This window comes from Lacerta agilis, chromosome 2 (genome assembly GCF_009819535.1).
Source record: "Lacerta agilis isolate rLacAgi1 chromosome 2, rLacAgi1.pri, whole genome shotgun sequence".
Classification (NCBI taxonomy): Eukaryota; Metazoa; Chordata; class Lepidosauria; order Squamata; family Lacertidae; genus Lacerta; species Lacerta agilis.
This window is the reverse complement of record NC_046313.1, coordinates 32,719,037-32,742,129: the sequence shown is the minus strand read 5'-3', so window position 1 is coordinate 32,742,129 and position 23,093 is coordinate 32,719,037. Positions and strand designations below refer to the sequence as shown.

Genomic DNA, 23,093 nt, shown 5'->3' with positions numbered 1-23,093 from the left:
TGAAATGTTAAGATTTGTTTTACATTTTTGTTAGCTGTATTTTTTGGGGGGGGGGCTTGAATTATCATTTGTATTATCCTTTGCAAGCCAGCTGAACTATGCTTAAAAAAATAAAATGGCCCAGCATTCAACTGTCCCAAGCTAGTGGGTCCATCTACCATTTACATTTCCCACAATCCTGACATTTATTTATTTATTATGTTTATATATCACCCTTCCTTCAAAATGAGCCCAGGATGGTGAACAGCATGGTAATACAGTATACAACACACAGGGTAGGCCAAGGGTGGTGAGAAATTTAAATGTTGGCTGCATCCAAGTTCTCAGTGTTATTCGATAAAACTGTTGCCAGGTTAAGCCCGACCTCATAAAAAGCAGAGAGAAAATACAGGCGATACTTTCCACTAGAAATGAAGCTTGCTGAAGCATCTGTCAAGCATTTAATGGACTTGCACAGCATGCTACAAAGTAATGGTAACACAAGATATACATACCGGTGAGGCCTTTCCTACAGAAGATACTGGCTATTGACTCTGGATCAAATTCTTGGCTGAGCCAGGACAATTTCCTACCTGCAGGTCTTCATTGATGCATTTGACGATGAACAGAATACTGTATTACATAGGATTTCCAACAGCTCTTGCCATTTACCCCTGTTGAGATTTGAAGATGGGATAAAATAGCTAAATAGGATTCCTGTGTGCCTAACACTAAAGTGGATTGCTGTCCTAGCTAGCCAACTCATGGCCCTCAATTCCAACCTGCCCAAGAAGATAGATTAAGGAGACATTATTTGATAACTCTGGGTTATTTTACACACCAAGAAACAGAGTATGCATCGAAAGATTCCATGGGCTAAATTTCAGGACATGTGCAGTTAATAAACAAGTAGCAAGTAGGCAATGAAATAAAATGAAGAGTTTGTACATGATTTCCCAGATGCACCGGACATTTACAACAATAGACATTATAGTGTTTGATTTTTAAATGCTTTTTATTTGGGGTTAAGTGGAAATATATCAGGTCTGATATGGAATCACTTTTTCTTGAAACAATGGTAAAACATAGGATTTTAGGATGACTTCTGTCCTGCCTATCATGTAGCAGTCAAACATTGTTCTCACTAAGTGAGATCTTGTCTAATTTTGGGAAGGGGAAAATAAATCTGGTGGCTTTCAAGCCAGTTTCCACTATCCCTGTGCTCTTACATTAGGTTTTTGGGTTTATGGCTGACACTTTGGGTATTCTTTGTTTGCTAGCTCTTTAAAGTGTTAGATAATGGAATGCTACTTAAGATGTAAATAAATGTTAAAATGTCCCATGTATAAATTATGATTACATGCTGACAAATCTCAGACTTATGTTTAAATTGCCATTTGCAAAACAATATTACAATGACCCCATTATACTAAAACTACACCCATTAATGACATTATTTGTATTTTTTGTCTAGAAGGAAGCAGCATCTCGATTAAAGTAGCAGTAATCTTATCTAACTTTCGGCTGAATTGCATTGCCCCTTTATAGAATTACTGATTTAGGGCACATACTCATAATCATATATTATTTAGAATGCATCAAATATGCACTAGGCACTGTACGGAAATAATATACAGGACACACAATACCCTATCTTTGCAATTCAGAATAACGGCCTCTGAACTAAAACTGCCTGGTTTTGTCTACCAATCATTAATGCCATTTCAAGTTACATCCTATTGCTGGGAATGCACTGAAAACTGGAGCAGCAGTTTATTATGATGGTTACATTATGTTGAGACACCCAACCACAGATTAGTTAAGAGCTGATCAATGTAGTCTCCTTCTGAATAGAATAGATTAAGAGTTGCTGTTCGGGTCTTTTATTGAACAGTTTTTATGGTGAGGGCCCTGAGGGGCCCTCCTAGTACAGTAGTTAAAAACTACAGGAACGTGGGTGGCACTGTGGTCTAAACCAGTGTTCCCCAACCTTGGTCCTCCAGCTGTTTTTGGATTACAGCTCCCATCATCCCTAGCTAGCAAGGCCAGTGGTCAGGGAGGATGGGAGTTGTAGGCCAAAAACAGCTGGAGGCCCAAGGTTGGGGAACACTGGTCTAAACCACTGAGCCTCTTGGGCTTGCTCATCGGGGAAGGTCAGCGGTTCGAATCCACGTGAGAGAGTGAGCTCCCATTGCTGTTCCGAGCTTCTGCCAACCTAGCTGTTCGAAAGCAAAGCAGCCCATATAGAGTCCTTTTGTAGGTTCTCTATCAGAAGGAGAAAATAACAGAGACCAGCCAGAGAATATTGAGAAGCAAAGCAGCTAATTAGCCTGATCTTTATTAACTGTTGCAACAGGGTGCTCCCCCCCCCACACACACACAGGAGAGAGGACCCATAGCCATGTGCGCAAGCCCTTATATAGACATTTTAAACTGCCCACCCTGGAGTCCAAGACCAAGCCCAGAAACATCATACATACATCACAGAAGGGGTGTAGTGGGGCTTCTCCTTAGATTGGAGTACGTTCAGTATGTGGCCCCTGCTCATTCAGTTAACTGGGGCCCTGGACTTCTTTCTCCAAGTATTATTATTATATATTGATTTATAACCCTGACTTTTTCCTCTGATGGGACTCAAGGCAGCTTAGCCGGTATAGCAGACCCTTCCCTTGTATACTCTTTGCCCTTTAAACGAACAACTTCCTCTCACCTCCAGGTTTCTTATTAAGTAATTCCACCCCCCCCCTCTAAGTCTTATAGCGCAATCTATGCAGGTACAGTATACTCTGGCGTAAGTTCCACTGAGTTCAAGTTCCACGTGGGTCTTCTTATTCCCACGTAAGTAAGCGCAGGATTGCAGCCTCAGAGACTGAAGCGTAAACGACCGACCGATGCATCCTTTTCTCTACACTCCTCCTCCTCCTCCTCCTCCTCTGTCGCTTTCTGCTCGCAACCTCTCCGGCCCTACTCGACAATGGTTCCGCCCACTTCCTTTGAAGACGAGAGGAGACTCATTCTAGAACTTCCCACTTGGCCGTTGGTCGGACACTTCCCCTCCCTCCATGAAGCAGCCATCTTTGTTTCGGGAAAACTCTTCACCGTCTTAAGGAAGAGGTGAAGCGCTTCCCTCCTAAGTGGTACTGAGATTTCTTTTCTTTTTCCCTCCTTTTAAAACAGTCAACCGAAACATCCCCGCGTAAGCAGCGGGAGGAACTGAAGGGAAAGTGGTGAGTATTCAGCACGCTCTTCCCTCCTGCCCTCACTCAACATGTCTGCGTGACACCGGCGAGGGCTGCAAATCTTTCTCTCAACAACCAGGCAGGCGGGCGAGCGAGCGGGCGGGAGGGAGAGAGAGGGGAAGAGGCCTTGCTTGCGCAAAATGGCCGCCGAGAGCAGAAGGTGGCGCTCTAGGGCGGCGTCTCTATGACCGGGCATGCTGGTGGAGTTGACTCTTCGCTTGCGTTGGGGGGCTGGAGAGCGAGCGGGCCCGAAAGAGTCCCGACGAGGAAGGGACCAGTAGCTGCAAAAGAGACGAGCGTGTGGGCGCCTAAGCCGCAGCGGTGCCTGGAACTGCCCTCCTCCTGCATCTTTAACCGCCTCGCAGTTCTGCTAAATCCGCTCTCATCTCACTTCCCCCCTATTCTCCCCGTTACTCCATTCCCCGCCTTATCCCTCACAGCCCCTCCCTCATTTTAGACCCCCAACCTCCCCCCCCCGCTTCCCCTCTGGTCCTTCCAGCTGCCCACCCCAGCCTACTCTCCTCTGAGGGTCTGATCCTTCTGCACCCAGACGCCCCTTCATCGTTTTCCATATTCCACCCAACCGACCCCCCCCCCTTTCAAAAGCCGCTTCTCCTTATTCCGAAAGTTCCCGTCTCGCAGCTCCACGCTTCTGAATCCCTTTCATTCCTTGGGAAGGCACTCGCCTCCTTTTTTTAAATTGATAATATTAATGTAAGGTGTTCGTGTTCCTTAAGCAGTGGTGTTCCCCGCTTCCTCTGCCCCATATCTCCCAGGAAGACTTTGCCCTGCCTACTTCCAGTGCAACTTTTCTCGCGTGTGGCCAAGCCCTCCCTCCGCCACTACTCCTGTTGTCTTGAGAAACCCTCTTTCCAGAGTCTGCTTACCCCACCTTTCTTCTTGTATGTAAACAAATTTTGTTGCTTGTACTCCTTGTTGCCCTTCCTCTCATTTTTTGCATTGCATACTTACTTTGCTTTTAAATTTCAACCCTCGCACTAAGCTTTCTGCATGCTAGTTCTTAGGGGCTTGACTTGTTTATGCAAATAGTATCTCCTATATGTAGTATTTTAAGGGGACGTGTAAAGACCAGTAACACTGATCTGACTTGTTGGGCTTCTTAATTTCTTTGAAATACTCCTTTTCTTGTTGTAATAATTCTGGTCTGCTGTAATAATTGGATTGGGGAAGATCTTGCTTGTAAACTGCTTTCCTCCCCCTCCCTCCAAACCTGATTGGGTAGTCTGAGGCTGAAGAGGAGGATGCCAAGGAAATTGCTGTTACCTTATAGATCTGTATTTTCTCACCCTCGAGCTCCAAGGGGTTTGCATGATTCCTTGGCAATGAACGCAGCCAGAAGTGGCTACCGAGTCTTCTCGGCAAACTCCACAGCGGCCTGCACAGAGCTGGCGAAGAAAATCACTGAGTGAGTGTCTCATGTTTTTATGCATCTTGTTCTCCTATATTCATGAGTTGCAATTAAACAATATATGAATTGGAAAGTAAGCCATATTTCCTAAAATAGGCTTTTTGCCACATGCCTGAGTTACATATTTCACTTCAGCCTGCTTCAAGAATGCATGACCCACCCAAGTGCTTTTGGTGACCCCAATTATTAAGACTCTTTATTTTCAGTTTAAAACGTTGGGGCTTTAAGTGACAATTTAATCAGATTTAAATATTTTAAATTGAGTTTTACTCAGCCTTTTGTAAAGTAAGCATTCATGATGTCTTATAAATAATGTTGCACATTTGTTGATTCCATTTGTTGCTTTATTAAAGAGAGTTTGTAGTTTTCAACTGTTTTATGTGGTATATCCATATTTTATTTGGGAATCTTGACAGTTTTTCTCATTAGTAAACTGTTAACTACCTTATCTCCTGTAGGTTGGAGAATTTGAAACTGAAACAAAATAGTAATTACCCTTTTGTTGCTGGGTCTGCAACATTTGTCTGGTATTGGTGGACTGCCAAAATCTGTTCTTGCATCAACCCTGTCTCTCTCTGACTTGGGAGAGGGGTGTTGCCTTCTGTCTGATGGTCTGAATTTTGCACACAGTTGGAAGGAGTAAGGAGGGTCTCTGCTTTGGAGTGCCTCTGAAGTTTAGCAGTATAGTACTAACATAATAGATTTACTGGAACAGGCTTGTGGCCCATCTAGTTCAGCATCCTCTTATCACAGTGGCCAATTAGAAGCCCATAAGAAGAACATGAGCCCAACAACACTCTCCCCTTCTGTGGTTTCCAGCAAGTGGTATTCAGAAGCATATTGCCTCTAACTGTGGAGGCAAAGTAGGCCTAGTCATTTGTGACTACAGGGGCAAGTCTCTGCTTCTGAAGCCATGCACAAATTGGGAAACAAATATTTGTTGGGTATCACAAATGCCAGAATAAGAAATATACCCATCACTGGTAAAAGCATTTGTGGTCCCGTTTCTGCCAATCAAGCATTAGTTCAATCCAAAAGATGGTATCCTGCTGTGGCAACCCATTTGCACAGCTGACATCTGCTTGTGCAGTGGAACTTCCCCTTCTCTCTCTTCCCCCAATCCTCCCAAATCTGCTCTGGATGCTTGGGGAACCTTGTGGAGCAGGTGGACACCTGTTAAGATGGGTGTGGCAGGGAGGTGAGGAAAAGAAATTCTGTTACATTCACTGGCACAACATTGGAGATCTCCCAAAGAAGTTGGGCAAACCCCTTTGGTTAGTCCAGTTAGCATCTCAAGGGTACTTACAGTGAAAAAAGAGACATTCATTCTGTGTTGCTGTTGTCACTTTCAGGATAACTGCTCCATATCTGTGACCTTTTAAACAAATATAGTATCTGAAGAAGTGTGCATGCACACGAAAGCTCATACCAAGAACAAACTTAGTTGGTCTCTAAGGTGCTACTGGAAGGAATTTTTTTATTTTTTTATTTTGTTTTGACTATGGCAGACCAACACAGCTACCTACCTGTAACTTTTAAACAGCAGTAAAGCATAATTTAGTTAGCATCTTGTTCTATATTTATAATAATAATAATCATCATCATCATCATCTCATTATACTTTTTGAAATTGAAAAACTGACAACCTGAAAAGCTTATGAACTTTAACCTTCTATTTTGGATTTGTCCAAAGCTCAGAAATGTGTGTTCATGCTTTCCCCCATCTCACAAAGGTTTAGGATCAGTATGTCCCACAAAGGCTATGAAAAAGAAACCGTAAAGCTGATTAAAGGGGTAGCCTTCTAATGTGTTGTGTGAAATATCAAAAACAAATAAGCAAACTGGCTTTTGGTTTGATGTTCATGTTCCAACAAATCTCTGATTATGATATCTTGAAGCATAAATAGCTTTTCAGTGTAACTTGAAAGAGCCTGTGAAGTTGAAATGTGCTATATTAAGTAACTACTTCTCTTGTAAATAATGCATACATGTTGGCTAAAATATTTGCTTAGTGGTGACTTCTAATTAACAGCTGGTTCTTTTAAATTTATTTAAGACTCATATAACTTGTCCTTCGTTTCTTGATCATAGGGAGAGTTACAACATAACAAAATAAAGAGTAGGAATAAAAATTCCAGCACACCAATAGCAGCAACAGAACATCCCATAAATGCCCAAGCAAACAGATGGATTATAACCTGGTTCTGCCCTTTTCAGCAGTGTTGGCATTAATAGTACTTCTAGAAGGAAAGCATTCCATAATTGGGATAGCACCACCAATAAGATCCTATCCCATGTCACCATCTGATGAACTTCCCCTGCTGGTGGGACAACGAGGAGATAACTGAATACATTTTCTACCTGTATACATTAGTATCTCTCTTGGTTCCTAGAATTTTTTAGCCACCTGAGGCCTACTTCAGTTTCCCCCAATTAAATTTATAATGCCACAATTATGTAAGATCCAATATCTTAGGAAGAGTTAGACCAGGTTATGCAGACTGAAATGCTTTTCAGTCCCTTCTTTTTAATGGGAAATTTGCTTTAGGAATCCTGCAGCCCTGGCTTTAGTTTTAAAATTCTACTTAAACTAGCTTTAAAACTCAGGGTAGATATCCTAAGCCACTTGGATATGTGTGAGTGTTTGCTCTTGCTATAATGATAGTTGCTTCATGAGTGTTGTTCTGATCAACAAGCAGGGTTGAAATTCTGTTGGGTCAGGCAGTTTGTCAGTAAGCCCTGTCTTTTAGTGCTGAGTTTAGCTTTGGTGTTCTAGAATTGCATAGTGAGAAATCCTATGTTAGTAAGCTATTGTTGAGAATCTAAATCTTGAATTTCTATGTGTCTCTCTCTTTCTAGGCGACTTGGTGCTGAGCTTGGAAAATCTGTGGTATATCAGGAAACCAATGGAGGCAAGTCAGGTTTTTCTTTTTCTTCTAGACTAGAGAATCTACTGAAGAACAGACTATAGATATTCCAAAATGGGCCGGGGGAGGGGGTGAATCCCATGGGGGAAATTATCAATTTTTTATGTCTAAAGGCCATTTCCCCAATGACTATTCTATTTTCAGAACCCAGAGATGAGCCCTTTGATTTTCTAGCTGTTTCCACAACACTTAAATAAAATTGCTAAGACTTGTTTGTCAATGACTGAGTGAGCCTCTGACGAACCTATTCAATATGGGTATGAAAGACTCAATGTGCTTTTGTTTACCCTTGCAAAAACAACTTTAAAAAAATACATTTATACCCCACCTTTCCTCTAAGGAGCTCTAGGTGGCAAACATTGTCCCCCCACAACACATTTTATGATTCCTGGAATTACATTTGTACCACTGTGGAGTGATAATTGGGTTCAGATTCCACCACTCGTACCTAGTTTTGTGACCATGGCCAAGTCCCTTGCCCCTATCTTGCCTATTACTGTGTTTCCAGCTTTGGCCAACCAAATGTCTCTGGGAGGCTAATGAGCAGGGCATGAGGACAACAGTGTTTCCCTGTTTGTCCCCAGCACCTGGTTTTCAAAAAAGTATACTGCCTTTCAACATGGATGATTAACTTTGTTCTTTCAGCTGATGAGGAGAGGCAGACCTTAGGTGGAATGGTTTGGAAGAGTTTTGGACAAGTGGCGCTGATGGATGGTGGTGGGAATGGTTTGGCAGGGTTGGACTTGCCACCTGTTTGGATGCACTAGTAATCCCTTCCCACGCTCACCACATCTAAACCACATGCCCCTGTCCACTGATCACAACACAGATATTCCTCTAGCCAGCTTTAAATTGTGAACTCCTTTAGAATGTAACTTGAACCCTAGGGAGGCTAAAAGAAAAAAGAAAGTTTAAAAACACCGCAATACATCAGGCAGGCTCAAGCTATCAGACAGATTCTAAAGATCCATTATATCAAATACACACTTGGAAAGCATTTTAATACTTTAATTTTGTGAAGTCTTTGTGCTGGTCTACGACAATAATAAAGTGTTGTTTTTATTGTTGTGACGTCTTAAAACCCACCCGCCCCATTCCAGCCATGCTGCTTGTAAGCATAGGTACTTCTAGGCTAATTTGCAAGGATTATTTTCAGATATCTGCTTCCTTTACAGAAACAAGGGTTGAAATAAAAGAATCGGTTCGAGGTCAGGATGTGTTCATTATTCAGACAATACCCAGGTAAGGGTTTGTGGGGTTTTTGTGTGTGCGTATGTGTGGATTGAATTCTGAATTTTATAAACCCAGTTCCTTGGATATGTGGGAACTCTTGTTGAGTGGATTTGTTCTGGAGTCTTTCCTCTCTATTTATATGTGTAAATATACTTCTGCCATCCCTACTACCCATTTCACCATCATTAACAAGAGAGCCTCTGATTAATGCTAGTTAATCTTTTACATCAACAGTGTGGACTTTAAATTCGACACCTTAATGTGGCACTTAAAAGTGACAGTAAATGAAACCTGATGCAATTCCTCAGTCTGCAAAGCTCTCCTGAAGACTGTATTAATTACTCTTCCATTTCCTTGCTATTTTGGGATCCTCTTTTTTTAAAAAAAGGTTCTTGCTTCTTTAACTAGATCAGGCATAGGCAAACTCGGCCCTCCAGATGTTTTGGGACTACAACTCCCATCATCCCTAGCTAATAGGACCAGTGGTCAGGGATGATGGGAGTTGTAGTCCCAAAACATCTGAAGGGTCGAGTTTGCCTATGCCTGAACTAGATTAATCGTTATAGCAGAACTCTATAATAAAATGCCTCTTGCCAGCAATGTGCCTGCTTGACAGCCTTTAGTGCTGTTTAGTTACTGCGTATCTGCCCAGGAGTTCCCTGCCTTTCTGGCTGTGTGCTTTAGCTTCAAAAAATGATCCTATGTTGCCTGGCATTTGGTTTCATCCTTTCCCCATGTGGAGTGCATCGGCTGCCACTCTCTTTATCTGCTATGCAGACAACCTGCCCTGGTCAACTTTGGGGAAAAGGGCAGGATAGAAATTTAATAATATCAAGGAGCAGCAAGGGCAGTTCATGGGTGCTGTTTAAGTTTGTGGTGTTGGGAAGGTCTGAATCGCAGCAAAGCTGCAACTCAACAGCTCTGATGTATATGTATAAGGCACCCTTTCAAATCAGTTTATAAAAGCAGTTTTCCTTCTTCCTGCCTCCCAGATATGGTGTAGCTTGCTTGCCTGCACATATCTAGGTTAGTAGCCAGCCGCCCTCCGGAGCCCTAGCTGGAGCGCTGGGAAGGGCGCGCAAAACCCCGTGCTGCTCCAGCGCCACGCCCCTCACCCCCTGCTCGCCCACCCCCCTCCCGAGGGGCGGCCAGTGCGGGAGGGAGGTGGGAGGAGAGGCGGCACGCCGGGGGCGCCGAGGGATCGTTGTACCACGGCGGCCAATCCCTTTAAGATGGCCCTGGTTGTCCTACTGTGTACTGTATCTACTCAAATGTAATGGGCACCTTTTTTGGCCAAATTACGCCACAAAAATTAGGGTGTTCATTAGATTTGATGGCAGATTTACATTCGCCAGCAAATACTGTTTTTATTTCAAAGTTTTGAAAATCGAGGCATTTGTGTAAGTACAGTATATCTATGATGCAGAAAAGACCTTGAGTTCTTTCTCTCTCCCGCTCTCCGTTTTCCCTGCCTTGAGACTTCTGAACAATTTTAACCTAGACCTATTTCCTTAACATGTAAATGTGCCTGAAGCATTGGGGCTGTTGTTGTTCCTACTTGGTCATTATGAATCTTAGTTTAAAATCACAAGCATCAGTTGATAGCTTGTGAAATGCATAGTCCTAGGAAACAATGACTGTCCTTCCTTAGCCTCTGCCACCTTAAGCCACAGAAGGGGGAATTGTGCACTGTTAACTTTTTGTCTTAATTGCTTGGGGGATGGAGTGGTTTTATGTAATTCTTGGCTACTTCCTTGATGGTGAACAAAGCTTTTTTTGTGTATATAAACAGTGCAGTGTGGTGGAGATAGGAGGCAGAACAAACCAATTTGGAGAACGTTGGCAAATGTGTGAAGATAAATGGGGGTTTAATTTTCCAAGGGGAATCTTACAGTGGAAGAAATGAGAGCAGCTGGCTAAAACACAGACTTAATCAGTCACATGTACTGAAGAGCCAAAAGACTCCTAAGGGTATCATCGCAGATGATCAGTAAAGACTGTGGTCCAAATCTGGTGGAACGCCAAGTGCAGATGAAAGAAGGGTTGCAGTTTGAATGTTCACTGTGCTTCAGAGCGTGTGCTTCTAGAGTGCTTCCAGGTCTAGAGTTCCCCTAATACCTTCAGCAAGTGATTAGGCATGTTTAGGCCTTTCCCCCTTCTGCCAACACTGTTTAGCACCCTGTTGCAAAAGGCTATTGCTAACATCCCCCCACTCTTTTTGAAACTGGTGATCAATGGGTCTGTCAGGCACTATGTAAAAAGGAAAAAGTTATAGCTGGTGCAAAGGAACTTTTGATACATGTTGACATGGTGAACATTAACACTGCCACAGATGCCACAATACTGTATTTGGAAGGAATTGATCTTTTAGTGCAGTGGTTTTCAACCAGTGTGCCGTGGCAGCCTGGGGTGCCTTGAATGGTGCTCAGGGTTGCCGCAGGCAACACTGGCCTCTGTCCCTCTTTCCTTCCTTCCCTCCTCTGATGCCCTCTCGCGCCTTTGCCTCCCAAAGGCTTGCACAGCTGTTTGTTGCAGCAGCCCTGGCTACAAGCTCTGCAGGTGACATGCATTTTAATCAGGCTTTCAGCTTATCATTGATTTTAATTATTTGGTTAAACGTTAAAATAGTTGTGTTTAACTGAGTTTTTATGGATAATGTCATTTTTGTAAACTGCTTTGAGGTTGTTTGCAACAAAAATTCAAGCTGTATTCCACAATAAAGAAATAAAGAATAAAGAAATAAGATTGGTAATGGTGCACAAGCCGTTTATTGGGCAGTGTCTCCACCATTTCTGATATTTGCATTCAGAAACCCCTGGCAAGTTTCTGTAGCACCCCAGAGATTCTGTGGATACTACTTTGAAAACTTTTAGGTTAGGTTAAAAAATGAATTTGTTTGCTGTGGTCTAAGAAATGAAATAAATGATTTTTTAAAATCTGGTCACATTACTTTGGCTGATATTGTTTTCTTCTTAGAAGAAGCTGTTTCTAGAATGTGATTGGCGGATGGATTGCTGATTAATATTTTTGAACAATTTCAGAGATGTGAACACTGCAGTGATGGAACTGTTAATCATGGCTTATGCACTGAGGACGTCCTGTGCCAAAAATATCATTGGGGTAATTCCCTACTTCCCCTACAGCAAACAAAGCAAGATGAGGAAGAGAGGCTCTATAGTCTGCAAACTCCTTGCTTCCATGTTGGCCAAAGCGGGTGAGTGAGCTGACCAGAAGCAACAAGATTTTACCTCCCACAATAGATCTGGCCCTGAAGAAGCGAGTGGCTGTTTTTGCAGAGAAAGACCTTCCTGCTATAAGAATACAGTACTTTTTTTGCAGAAAGAACAGCCAAAAATAATCCTAAAACAAGCCACATATTTGGGATAGCATTTGCAATACTAACAGTGATATCTGTTCAGGAAAAAGTAGAAATAGCTACCCTCGAACTAGTAGTTTGATTTTATATAATAGAACAAGAAACTCATTTGGTGCCCTTGAAACAGTGGTTGAATTTCACCACACCTTTCTCAGAGGGTGTTTGTTAGGATAAAATAGAGGGTAAAACACACACACACACACGTTTTTTCTTAGACGAAGGGTGAAATAGAAATGGTATCCTTAAAATTCCTGGCTTTGCTCACTGTGGGTAGGAGACCAGGCCTCTTTTTGAGAGACATAAGTTTGCGAAGGCTGGAGGTGACCACTAAAGTAACAAAGTTCACAGGAGGACTGTTTTCTGGGGCATACTGAACCTTGGATGAAACCCTGTCTGGCTCTTTAAAAAATAAATAAATGCCTTGTTCTAAATATTGCACAAAAACATTGGCATAAAGCAGTGGGTTTTTTTTAGCCTTGTTCTTGCTCTACGTGTTACTACTGTTTCCAGTGCCAAAGTCTGTTGTGAGTCAACATCCGGTACATCCGGTTCAATGGTCGCTGTAACCTATAATGCAGAAATGTGTGTAGCAATAATCTTGATGGGTTACCCAAACCCAAGAGGTCAGTTACCTGTTAGGAGTAAATTTGTAAATGAGATTCTTTAAACCAGTGTTCCTCAAACTATGTGATGTGCTGCACTAGCAAGTCCTGCCCTCCATGTGCCACTGACTGGTGCCATATTTAGTTCCTGAAGCATCCTGCCCAACCTTGGCTGTGATGAAGCCACCGTGGACTGGCAGCCAATGACTGGTGAGCCAGCACCGGTCTGCAGACTACCTCTTTGAGTAGTGAGTTTAATGGACTAACCTTTTTTTTTTTTGCCTGAGGGTCACATTCAACCTTTGCTAGTGGAAGTGGCCAAAAGGGAGCTGGTTACCTTGCATGCACACAGACATTGCACATGTTCCCTCTCCTCTGCTGATCCATTCATCTGCATTAGGCCACTGGGCAGTGGGTTGGGGAAGGAAATAAGTTTACACCATTTCAGCCACCTCAGCACCATGTCCACTTTACTTTCTTTCCCTCATCAGCTATTGCTGTCAGATTTAGTGAGGTCTTGCAAGGGTGGATGGGTGTGCATCAGGCCCCTAGGCTGGCAGTTAGCACCCTGGTGTAATGTATGTTCTTTCTTTTTTCTAGGCTTAACACACATCATAACTATGGATCTTCATCAAAAAGAAATCCAGGGATTTTTCAGCTTTCCTGTTGACAACCTGAGGGCTTCCCCTTTCTTGCTTCAGTATATACAAGAAGAGGTGAAGCTATTTTTGATCCATCAATAGTTATAATCTCAGCTTGATTAGAACACTGTTTAGTATTGGTCGTTTTTAGACTTGTATATCGCTTATGCTTACTATAGGCAACTAATCTTTGCTGCTAAAGGGGATCCCACTAATTATCTCAGCAGCCTCCTTGCTAAAAGTGCAAGCTGCTTGGCATGTTGGGAAGCATTTGCTGATAGCTTGGTTAATGCTGGCGGTAACTTTCTTCATAGATTTTCTTCTGACTTTGCCTCTACCTGCTTGTGGTGGTTGTTAATGAATCCGTGGCTTCATGTTTTAGTGTGCCTCTGAGCTAAGGCTAGTCAAATATATATATGGATGGGGTCTAATTACTTAAACATCCTGCAGCAATGAAAGTAAAAACTGTGTAGAACTATTTAAAAGCCAATTTTAGCTGAATGTCTTCCAGTGTTTTGAGAATGATGATAGCATTGCTCTCAGCTGTCACCCTATGTAACAAAAGAGCAATTTTATTTATTAAAAAAAACTAATTCATTCTGTGTCAGAATTTAACTGCTTTAAAGTCTCACCATGGTTTCAATGTGCTCCAGATTCCTGATTACAGAAATGCAGTAATTGTAGCAAAGAGTCCTGATGCTGCTAAGAGGTAAATACAGTTTAATTTTGATGTGAATAAACCCTACAAAATCAGCTTGTACAGGCAATGTTTCAGGATGCCTTTGTGCTAGAAATTAAGTGGTTGATATGTGAGGAATTGGGAAAAGAGAATCAAAAGGTGATTCGTTTCTGTTTTCTCTCTTGCTGGAGAAAGTGACGGGCTCTGCTAGGAAACAGTTTCTTTTTATCAGAAGTACAGCAAGGAGATGCACCAAGAACTTGTGGGAGATGCTGAAATGCTCTTCTCCATATTCTTCTACTGCAGACCTTAAAACACCAGCAAGAAACCCTAAAATAGATTTTAAAGATATATGATAAATTCATCCCCCTCCGAGCTGTGAAAAGTTCATCTGTGGAAGGATAGTGTGGGAAAAGATCTTCTTAATATAATTTAATAGGCATGAACCTAGGACAATTTTTTAATATAGGATGGCTACTGGAAAACTGCATCAATGTGGCAGATACAGTGTTTAACAGATGCAGCCCAATGCATTTCTGGACCACCACCTATATATGGAGAGCTTTATTCAGTGTCTAGCTCAAGAGCAACTGACATGTCTCCCTTAGTTTTCCTGAATTGAAGTGGTAATTCTCTCTTTATAAAAATCGAAATGGAGTGACAGTTGATGCAACTGCAGCATCTTTAACCTGTTTGAACCTGGTGTATGCACAGTCTTCATCCCTTCCCATATTTGTTTACAATTCAATAACTTAGCTGTATTACTTGTGGCCCTATAGAATAGACCATCTGAAGGAAACCAAGAATATATGTAAACTGCTTAGAGGTTTTTCTTGATTATTTTTTTAAAGGCTTGGGATCAGTCCATCCGTGCCAATAGAAAAACAGTTTGTGTGTACTGATTCTTCTTGTTCAATTACATCAGCCTCCAGTGAATACCAATACAAATATTTTTGAACCTTTGGGGACACTGTTTCTGGAATACTTTGAACAGTTAATCACTTTGAGACACTTGCCTCTTTTCCCTTTTGAGTGGAATGTAAAGTAATGCTAAGGAGATCACTCCCATCAGCACAAGAATTTCTGCTTTCCAGATTGAATGGTCTCCCCTCTCCTCCTGCATGCTGTTCTGGAGGAATTTTCCAACCTTCCAGGGGTGATCTGGGGAGGGGGGGGGAGCCCCATTGTGTTAGCGGTACTTGTTGCTTTGGCTTCCGCCAGCACAGCTATTTAGATAAATCCAGACCTAGGTCATATCTTGAGTTCAACATTTGAAGTTATTAGAGAGACGGGGGAAAGGAGCATCATTTTTTGGAAGTGTTTGACACAATTCCAAAATAAATAGTGTTTGCTTTTCATATTAAAGTGGCAGAAGATGATTGTGCATGGAGTCTATTTTGTTACAAGGAAATTGAAAAACAATAGTGAAGAGCAACATTCTTAAGCATTAACTACTTATTGTTAGTTGAAAAAGCAAACTCCTTTCCCTGGCTGAATCCTGTTTAAATGAAGCACATGGAAATGAGCTAAAGCAGGGGACTTTTCAAATGTGAATGTATTTCACCCTACTAATATCTTGTTGCTTTTATGTAGGGCCCAGTCTTATGCGGAGCGACTACGGTTAGGACTAGCGGTCATCCATGGGGAGGCTCAGTGCACAGAACAAGACATGGATGATGGACGCCACTCTCCTCCAACAGTCAAAAATACTACTCTGCACACTGGTCTGGAGCTACCCTGTATGTTGTTGCATTTTTCTTTACTTTTATTTTTCTTTGGTTTGATGTGCAAGGCATTTCAATGTAAGAGCCATCTGAGTTCTCTGCTGAGGAAACAAACTCTGCACACGTAATACATTGTAGCTATCTAAAGCGAGATAAGGAATTAAGTTGTTTTTAAATCAGAGGTTATGCACACTTCTAGGAATAATCTGCAATCAGTTGTTTAACGGCAACACCAGAAGTCTTCCCTCCCCTCCCCCCACTGCAAAAAAAGCTTTCTAAAATGAAAACCCTGTGATTTGTGTGTGAAAGGACTGGTCTGAAAACCTGGGCTGAGCATGTGCTCAGATAGGGTTGCCATATTTCAAAAAGTGAAACCCTAAATAAGTTTCACCACCACCCTTCCTCCTCCCCTCTCTTCTTCCCCAACCTTATACTGAATACAACACTAACGTCTCATATAACATGTAACTGATCTGTAGAAAAGACTTTACAACCTGAAAAAAGAGACAATGCACGTACTTTTGTAAACAAGAAATCTTAAATAAAAATTATTTTTTTAAAAGAAGGTATGTGAATGTATGGGCACCTGGGGCAGAGTCCATGGGCTGTATGTTGTTAGGTACAACCTCGCCTCTCACCTCTATTGGATGTATGCATGGAGGGAGTCATTTGAACAACCCTCTTGCAGCCTGCGCTCGGTCGCCTGCAATGCTTTCTGGCCAAGCAAAGCTCTGAATCCTTGTGCCCAACGTTCATACTACACGCTTCTCCCACCTACAATTATGCCCCTCCATACTTCATCAAGGCAGCCCCTATCAAGCTTTTCCTGACTTTTCTCTAATAACTAGCACATTGTTGCTTGATCAAAGAAAAATGGCAACACCTTGGCAATAGAGGCAAAATTTCATTGGTTGCATCACATGATGTATTTGAATGAGCTCTTACTACTGTGGATCTGCTGTTTGCATTTTGGAATAGCTACAAAGAGCTTCCTTTATACCAGTGATTGCAATCTTTTCACTAGGAACCCTGGCATTTTTAAAAAACAGCAATGTTGAGTTCACTCCATTCATATGAAGCCAGCATGCCTGGGCTTTTAAACTAAAGTCAGTCAATTTCTACATTCAACAGAAATGTTTACTTACTATTTTGAGACGAGCCAAGGGAAAGGAAAGTAGCCATGTTGATTCTGGGATTTATCCTACCTCCTATTAGAGCATTGTGAGCCCCACCACCGCCTTAAACATTAGGTGAACAAAGGCCTGTTTTTTCTCCTTCAGAGATAATTGTTCAAGTAAAATAGAATATTTCTCAAAACTGTCTGCACACTTGACTACTGTTCCATTAATTTAAAACAAAGTGCACAGTTTAATACCTCAGAAGAAATGGGTGAACTGCTACCATTACTGGTCTCATGACTTCCATTACAATAAAGAGCTGAAATGAAATTGCAAATACTTCTTTCTGTTCACCTGATAATCTGATACTGTTGTGAAGTGGCATTTGTCAGTAAAATAGTGCTGAATTTCTGTTTAGCTTAGCTCAGTGTCCTCCTGAGTGGCAATATCTGCCTGGTTCCCTTGATGTAACCAAATCTCTATTCTTAATGTCGATTTAAGCTGGAAGCCACAAATATTAGCACAGTCTTTCTACCAAGAGACTTTTATTATTACCCGAACAAAATTAATTCTAAATTTGCACTAAACTTAAAATGCTTAATTCTTAAACAGAATTAGATTTTGAAAAAAATAAAACCAAACACTGAGTAAGTCCCAGTGAACACTTACTTGACACAGCAAAAACAAAATAGGATTATTATTTTCCTGCTGCCTCCAACATAGGAAAGCTATTTCCTTAACACATGCGTGTAATGTTAAGGACTGCCATTGAAGGACTACCATCAATATTACATTACCTGCAAAAATACAGGGTATGATAGTATACAATGCTGAATAAGGACATTGTTGGACATTACAAAATCGGCTCCTTTACTAAATGCCAGGATTACTTTGGTCAACTTCTTCATACTATTTGGCACCAACTCCTAAATGCCTTAGTCTATGTATTTTATTCCCCTCCCTGAATTTCCCCTATCCTTACAAGTCCTTCTCTTCATTTTTAGATAACCAGGTTAGCTTGTGTTGAACACATTTTAGATTTTAAATACAAAGATACCTACTGACATATATGCTGACACATGCAAATAATTTGAGGGGTATCTAAAGATGACCCTTTAAAGGGTGGCTGAAATCAGTGCTGTGAGGCATAATGTTTGTGCATCAAACACAGTTCATTCAGAATTGCTTAAATGTGACAAGGTATGTTTGTGTTCAGTAATAATAACAGCTGCTATTTGAACTGTCTTTCATTTAAGTGAAACAAAATGTCCAGTATGAGGTCTCTGCAGTATCAGATTTACAAAGCATGAAAGATGAATATGCATATTACAATGAAGCTGTGATTCTGATGTTGGGTTTTTTTATTCCTTAGTTATGATGGCCAAAGAGAAACCACCAATAACAGTAGTTGGAGATGTTGGAGGTAGAATTGCCATCATTGTGGTAAGGAACTAAAAGGCCATGAGGACGAATGGGATTTTTTCCTAGGTTTCATTACATCTCAAATATTTATGCCTGGATGCAGTTGGGATTTCAGGTCTGGGCTAGAAGCCATGCAGGAACACTGAACAGTCACATTGTATTGTCTGGTTTCACTTTTTTCTACCTAATTAAATAAGGATGTTGTCCTCTAGTATTAAATGCCCTTATGAGGCTGAGGTATAGATTCCTGTTAGTTTTCTGTCTGGAAAGAAAATCCAACTCTGATAGACAGTGACACCTCACTGAGCGAAGCTTTGGGGTTCATTGCTAACCTCCTGGACAAAAGTCTGGGTACAGTAGCCTTTCCATTTGGAGGGATGATTGTTTTAAGATGCAAGACTAGACATCCTGGGCTATCCAAGTTTACATAGTGTGCATGTTGCCACTGTGTCATAGAACTCCATATGAGCAAGCTTTTCAGAACCACTTACCGAAAGGTTCCTATTCTGGTTTCTCAAACAGTCAACAAAATTGACAGGGGCTTGTGCCAAACCAGTACATTTTGTGTAGCATGTGTGACTAGTTTCCTAGTGCCTGCCTTTCCACAAGAAACTTCTTGAGTTTGTAACCAGGAGCATGGGCAGCTGCATTCTGTACCTCTCCTTGAGAGAGAGCTAACTAAAGCCATTTTTGTATTTTCAAATATAACTTTGCCCAAAGAAGAATTTTTCATATTTTCCAAACAGCACTCCTTCATAAATCTTTGGAAAATTTGTGCCTGGCATGTGCTCATTATAGGAACTCATCCCTGTCCAGGAAGCAGACTCATACCATCCTGGTATAAATACCTGCTACTGAAATACTTATTGACAATGTGCCAAAAGTTCATATGTAACTTTAGCTTAGACACTGAAGCATCTTCAACTTATTCCAGATTTGCTAAAGTGATGGCTTGTGGGACAGTGGAGCAGTTTGTGCTTGTTAATAACTTCCTGATTTTAACTGGGATTTGTTTTGCTTCTCAGGATGACATCATTGATGATGTGGAAAGCTTTGTGGCCGCTGCAGAAATCCTGAAAGAGCGTGGTGCTTATAAGATCTTCATCATGGCAACTCATGGGCTTTTGTCTGCTGATGCTCCACGTCTAATTGAAGAGTCATCAATTGATGAGGCAAGTCTTGGCATATTGCTCTATGGGCAAGATCCCTGCTTATTTGTGTATTAGTGTTGTTTTAAATAGCAAACAATGGATTTAGATTGATCAAAAAATTGACAGATTTGTATACGGAGTACAAGACTGTGGCACACATTGAATACATAAACGCACAGCATTAGTTGGCTTCTGCTTGAATCTAGCCCCACGCATAATGATCCATTTTCAGGAATGACAGGAATTGTAGTACAGCAACATCTTGAGGACCACAGGTTACCCCCCCCCCACCCTGCTGCAACATTTTTTTTTTTCAGCAGATGATAAACTAACTTGAATTAAAGAATGTTGCTGAGATTGAGACCAAATGCTACTGGTTCATTACTCCAGGAAAAAGAATGGCTGGCTTAAACAAGAACCTTACAAACAGGGATTCCCATTCTCCCACTGCTATAGCTCAGCACTTAAATGTTTTCTGACTACAGAAACACAGAGCTGTGCTGTGGTGGCTGCCTGTCTCAGTAATCCCATACAGTGGTGCCTCGCAAGACGAAATTAATTCGTTCTGCGAGTCGTTTCGTATTGCGAAAAATTCGTCTTGCGAAGCACGACCATAGGAATGCATAGGAATGCATAGGAATTTAATTCCCATAGGAATGCATTGAAATTTTCGTCTTGCAAAGCACGACCATAGAAAAATTCGTCTTGCGAGTCACCCTTTCGTTAGCAAATGCCTTTCGTCTAGCGAGTTTTTCGTTGTGCGAGGCATTCGTCTTGCGAGGTACCACTGTACTTCAGACCATAACATTTTTCCCACCAAGAGGAATGCTGTGCTGTAGTGCCTCCTTGTCTTACTGCTTAAGAAAGAAGGATGAAGCATTGGAAGCTTGAAGCTGCAATGATGTGGCAGCATTTTTCCAAGCAGAAAAATGCAGCAGATTGCTACAGTGGCAATACTTGTGGTACATTTTGTGTTCTGGCCTAGAGCAGGGGTGGGCAACCTAAGGCCCGTGGGCTGGATGCGGTCCAATTGCCTTCTCAATCCGGCCCACGGACGGTCCGGGAATCAGCGTATTTTTACCTGAGTAGAATGTGTCCTTTTATTTAAAATGCATCTCTGGGTTATTTGTGGGGCCTGCCTGGGGTTTTTACATGAGCAGAATGTGTCCTTTAATTTAAAATGTATCTCTGGGTTATTTGTGGGGCATAGGAATTCGTTCATTTCCCCCCCCCAAAAAAAAAAAATCTAGCCTGGCCCCCTACAAGGTCTGAGGGACAGTCGACTGGCCACCTGCAGAAAAAGTTTGCTGACCCCTTAGGCAGACAAGCATTGAATGCCCCAGCCACCTTTGGTCCAGGTGAATTGTTGCTTTTTCAGTGAGTGGGTGCTGCTGAGCGTATTACTTGACACTTCATACTAGGACTAGTGGTTCAGCTTGCTTGCTCACTCACAACTCTCTCCTTTCTCTGGCCCATCTGTTTATCTCAAGCAGTTTGGGCAGCAGCAGCTGCTTCTGAGGAGCAGAGGCACCAGGTGTTGCTTTCAGCTGCCTCTCCTGTGCTCCTTACTATCAGCTGCCCTGTTCTCTTGCAGCTTTATAGTTTTCTTTGTGGTTCTTGCAATAATTATATTAATGACACCTCCAACTATTGCAGGGCATCAAATGCAAATACCTTACACAATTTCAAAAACTTTGGCTGCAACCTCTATTTCCATTAAGGAATCTAAATGCAAATGCACACTGTGTGTTTGGTGACCCATCAAGGAACTTCTGGTTTGATTTTGTTTTTTAAAAGTTAGATTCTGTAAATTATGTTTCAGCCACATTTCTAAATTTAATCTTTTTACTTCCCTGTGCGCTGCTAGGTGGTGGTCACCAATACAGTTCCTCATGAAGTGCAGAAACTGCAGTGTCCCAAGATAAAGACTGTGGATATCAGTTTGATCCTCTCTGAAGCCATCCGCCGAATCCACAATGGGGAATCCATGGCTTACCTCTTCCGCAACATTACCATGGATGATTAGATTCTCTTTATCATTCCCACATCTTCATTCCTTAAATAGAAGGGAGAAAAGAAATGTGCAAGGAAATATGCATGAAACGGCAGTGCCATAAAGTTTATGCTATTTTGGGAGGGGGGGGAAGCATTATTATGAGTCTGGGTGTCAAGGGACTGGTGCCGTGAGACCTAGGTATTTGAATTTCACTGGCCAACAGTCCTCGAAGCCAGCTAGATCAGGGTGCAAATAGGCATTTCAGTCTGTTTTAAAAACTGGTACTAGTGGTGGCCTTCTGTTCTTGTTCAGCAATCTTGTGTATTCAAAGAGGGCAATTGCTTACAGAGATTTGACTTCATAAATTCTCTAGTCATGCATGTCTTCAAGCTGTTTGGAAGGAGGTGTGATTCTTCTTGCACTACTGGAATGTGCAATGCCCTCTTACTGCCTTTGGAGCCATTCTTAATATCATGGATGCAGCAGAGCTTCCTCTTGTGAAATCATCCGCACCTAGTACATTTTACTGCAGTCTAGGTAATTTGATCAGCAATAACATAGCATGATGCTAAGGGGTTCCAATGTCATGGTAGAAACTAGAATGTGCTACCTCTCCTCCTTTATAGAGCCCTAGGTTCTGATTCATCCAGCTGGCCATGTAACAAGAGTATATAACATTTTAAGACTCCTGTTACAGTTTCTGAGTAAATTGTAAGATAAAGTACGGACTAATGGGATTTGCTTCCGGTGGTATTCTGTGTTCCTTCATGGCCAAAAATTAAAGCACATTGGCCAGAAAGTATATAAATATCCATGTAATACCTCCCTGAGTGTTTTACACAGCTGTACTCTTGATGCGGAATGGTAAATCTAGAACAGTTTTTTATCTGTTGCGTCCCTAAGAGATAATTCTATAGTGCTATCTATTAACATATAGGGTGATTCTGCCTACTGCCCAGTGCAGTGTTTCTTAAAACATTTTACTGAGAAGGTATGCAAAATTCAAATCTGTTTGAGACAGTCCCATTATATGGCAGCCTCCAGCTAACAGTGAAACTGCCTACCCCTTGTGCTGTGTTCTCCTAGGGTGCTAGTGTTTGACCTGTAAGATTCCTGCAACTGTCTAGCATAACCTTTTCTAACTTTGTACCTTTCAGTTGTTGAGGTCCAGTGACTCCCAGCCTCCCTGATCACTGAGCCATGCTGGCTGGGGCTGATGAAGCTGTAGTCCAGTAACATCTGGAGGGCCATAAGTTCCCCATTCCTGATCTAAGCAATAGAACTCTTGGTCATTAGTAAGAATGAATAGCATACTTATATGACAAATTACCAACCTCTTTAAGGTCTGCTTAGTAACAAAACACTCCCTTCAAGACAGTTCACAAAAGCAGCTAGTGTTAATGCTATTTACTCCAATAACTGATTAAAAGCAAGAATGTTGCATTTGCCAACTACTGGAGGCTATTATCGTTCCACTCTGACTGGGCAATTGGAGTGAGAGTTGACTAGGTGCAAGCCAGAATCACTGCTTGCCTGCCTGTTGGCTGCTACTCAAAAGCCCACTCAGTGTTACTAGC

General features: G+C 41.8%; 1 protein-coding gene across 2 annotated transcripts; it reads left to right on the top strand.

Moving 5' to 3' along the window:
- The first annotated feature begins 3,107 nt into the window (after positions 1-3,107).
- On the top strand, positions 3,108-21,554 carry PRPSAP1 (phosphoribosyl pyrophosphate synthetase associated protein 1). 2 transcript variants are annotated; one of them, XM_033139404.1, is made up of 11 exons: positions 3,108-3,206; positions 4,533-4,644; positions 7,507-7,559; positions 8,750-8,816; positions 11,849-12,021; positions 13,386-13,501; positions 14,080-14,135; positions 15,699-15,844; positions 18,320-18,390; positions 19,395-19,541; positions 21,388-21,554. In XM_033139404.1, the coding sequence occupies exons 2-11, from the start codon at positions 4,562-4,564 to the stop codon at positions 21,544-21,546; spliced, it is 1,071 nt and encodes a 356-aa protein (XP_032995295.1). In that variant the 5' UTR covers positions 3,108-3,206; positions 4,533-4,561; the 3' UTR covers positions 21,547-21,554. The 2 variants fall into 2 exon arrangements, with proteins under 2 accessions (XP_032995295.1, XP_032995294.1); XM_033139403.1 differs by lacking the exon at positions 3,108-3,206 and having other exon boundaries at positions 4,029-4,644.
- Positions 21,555-23,093: the final 1,539 nt, after the last annotated feature.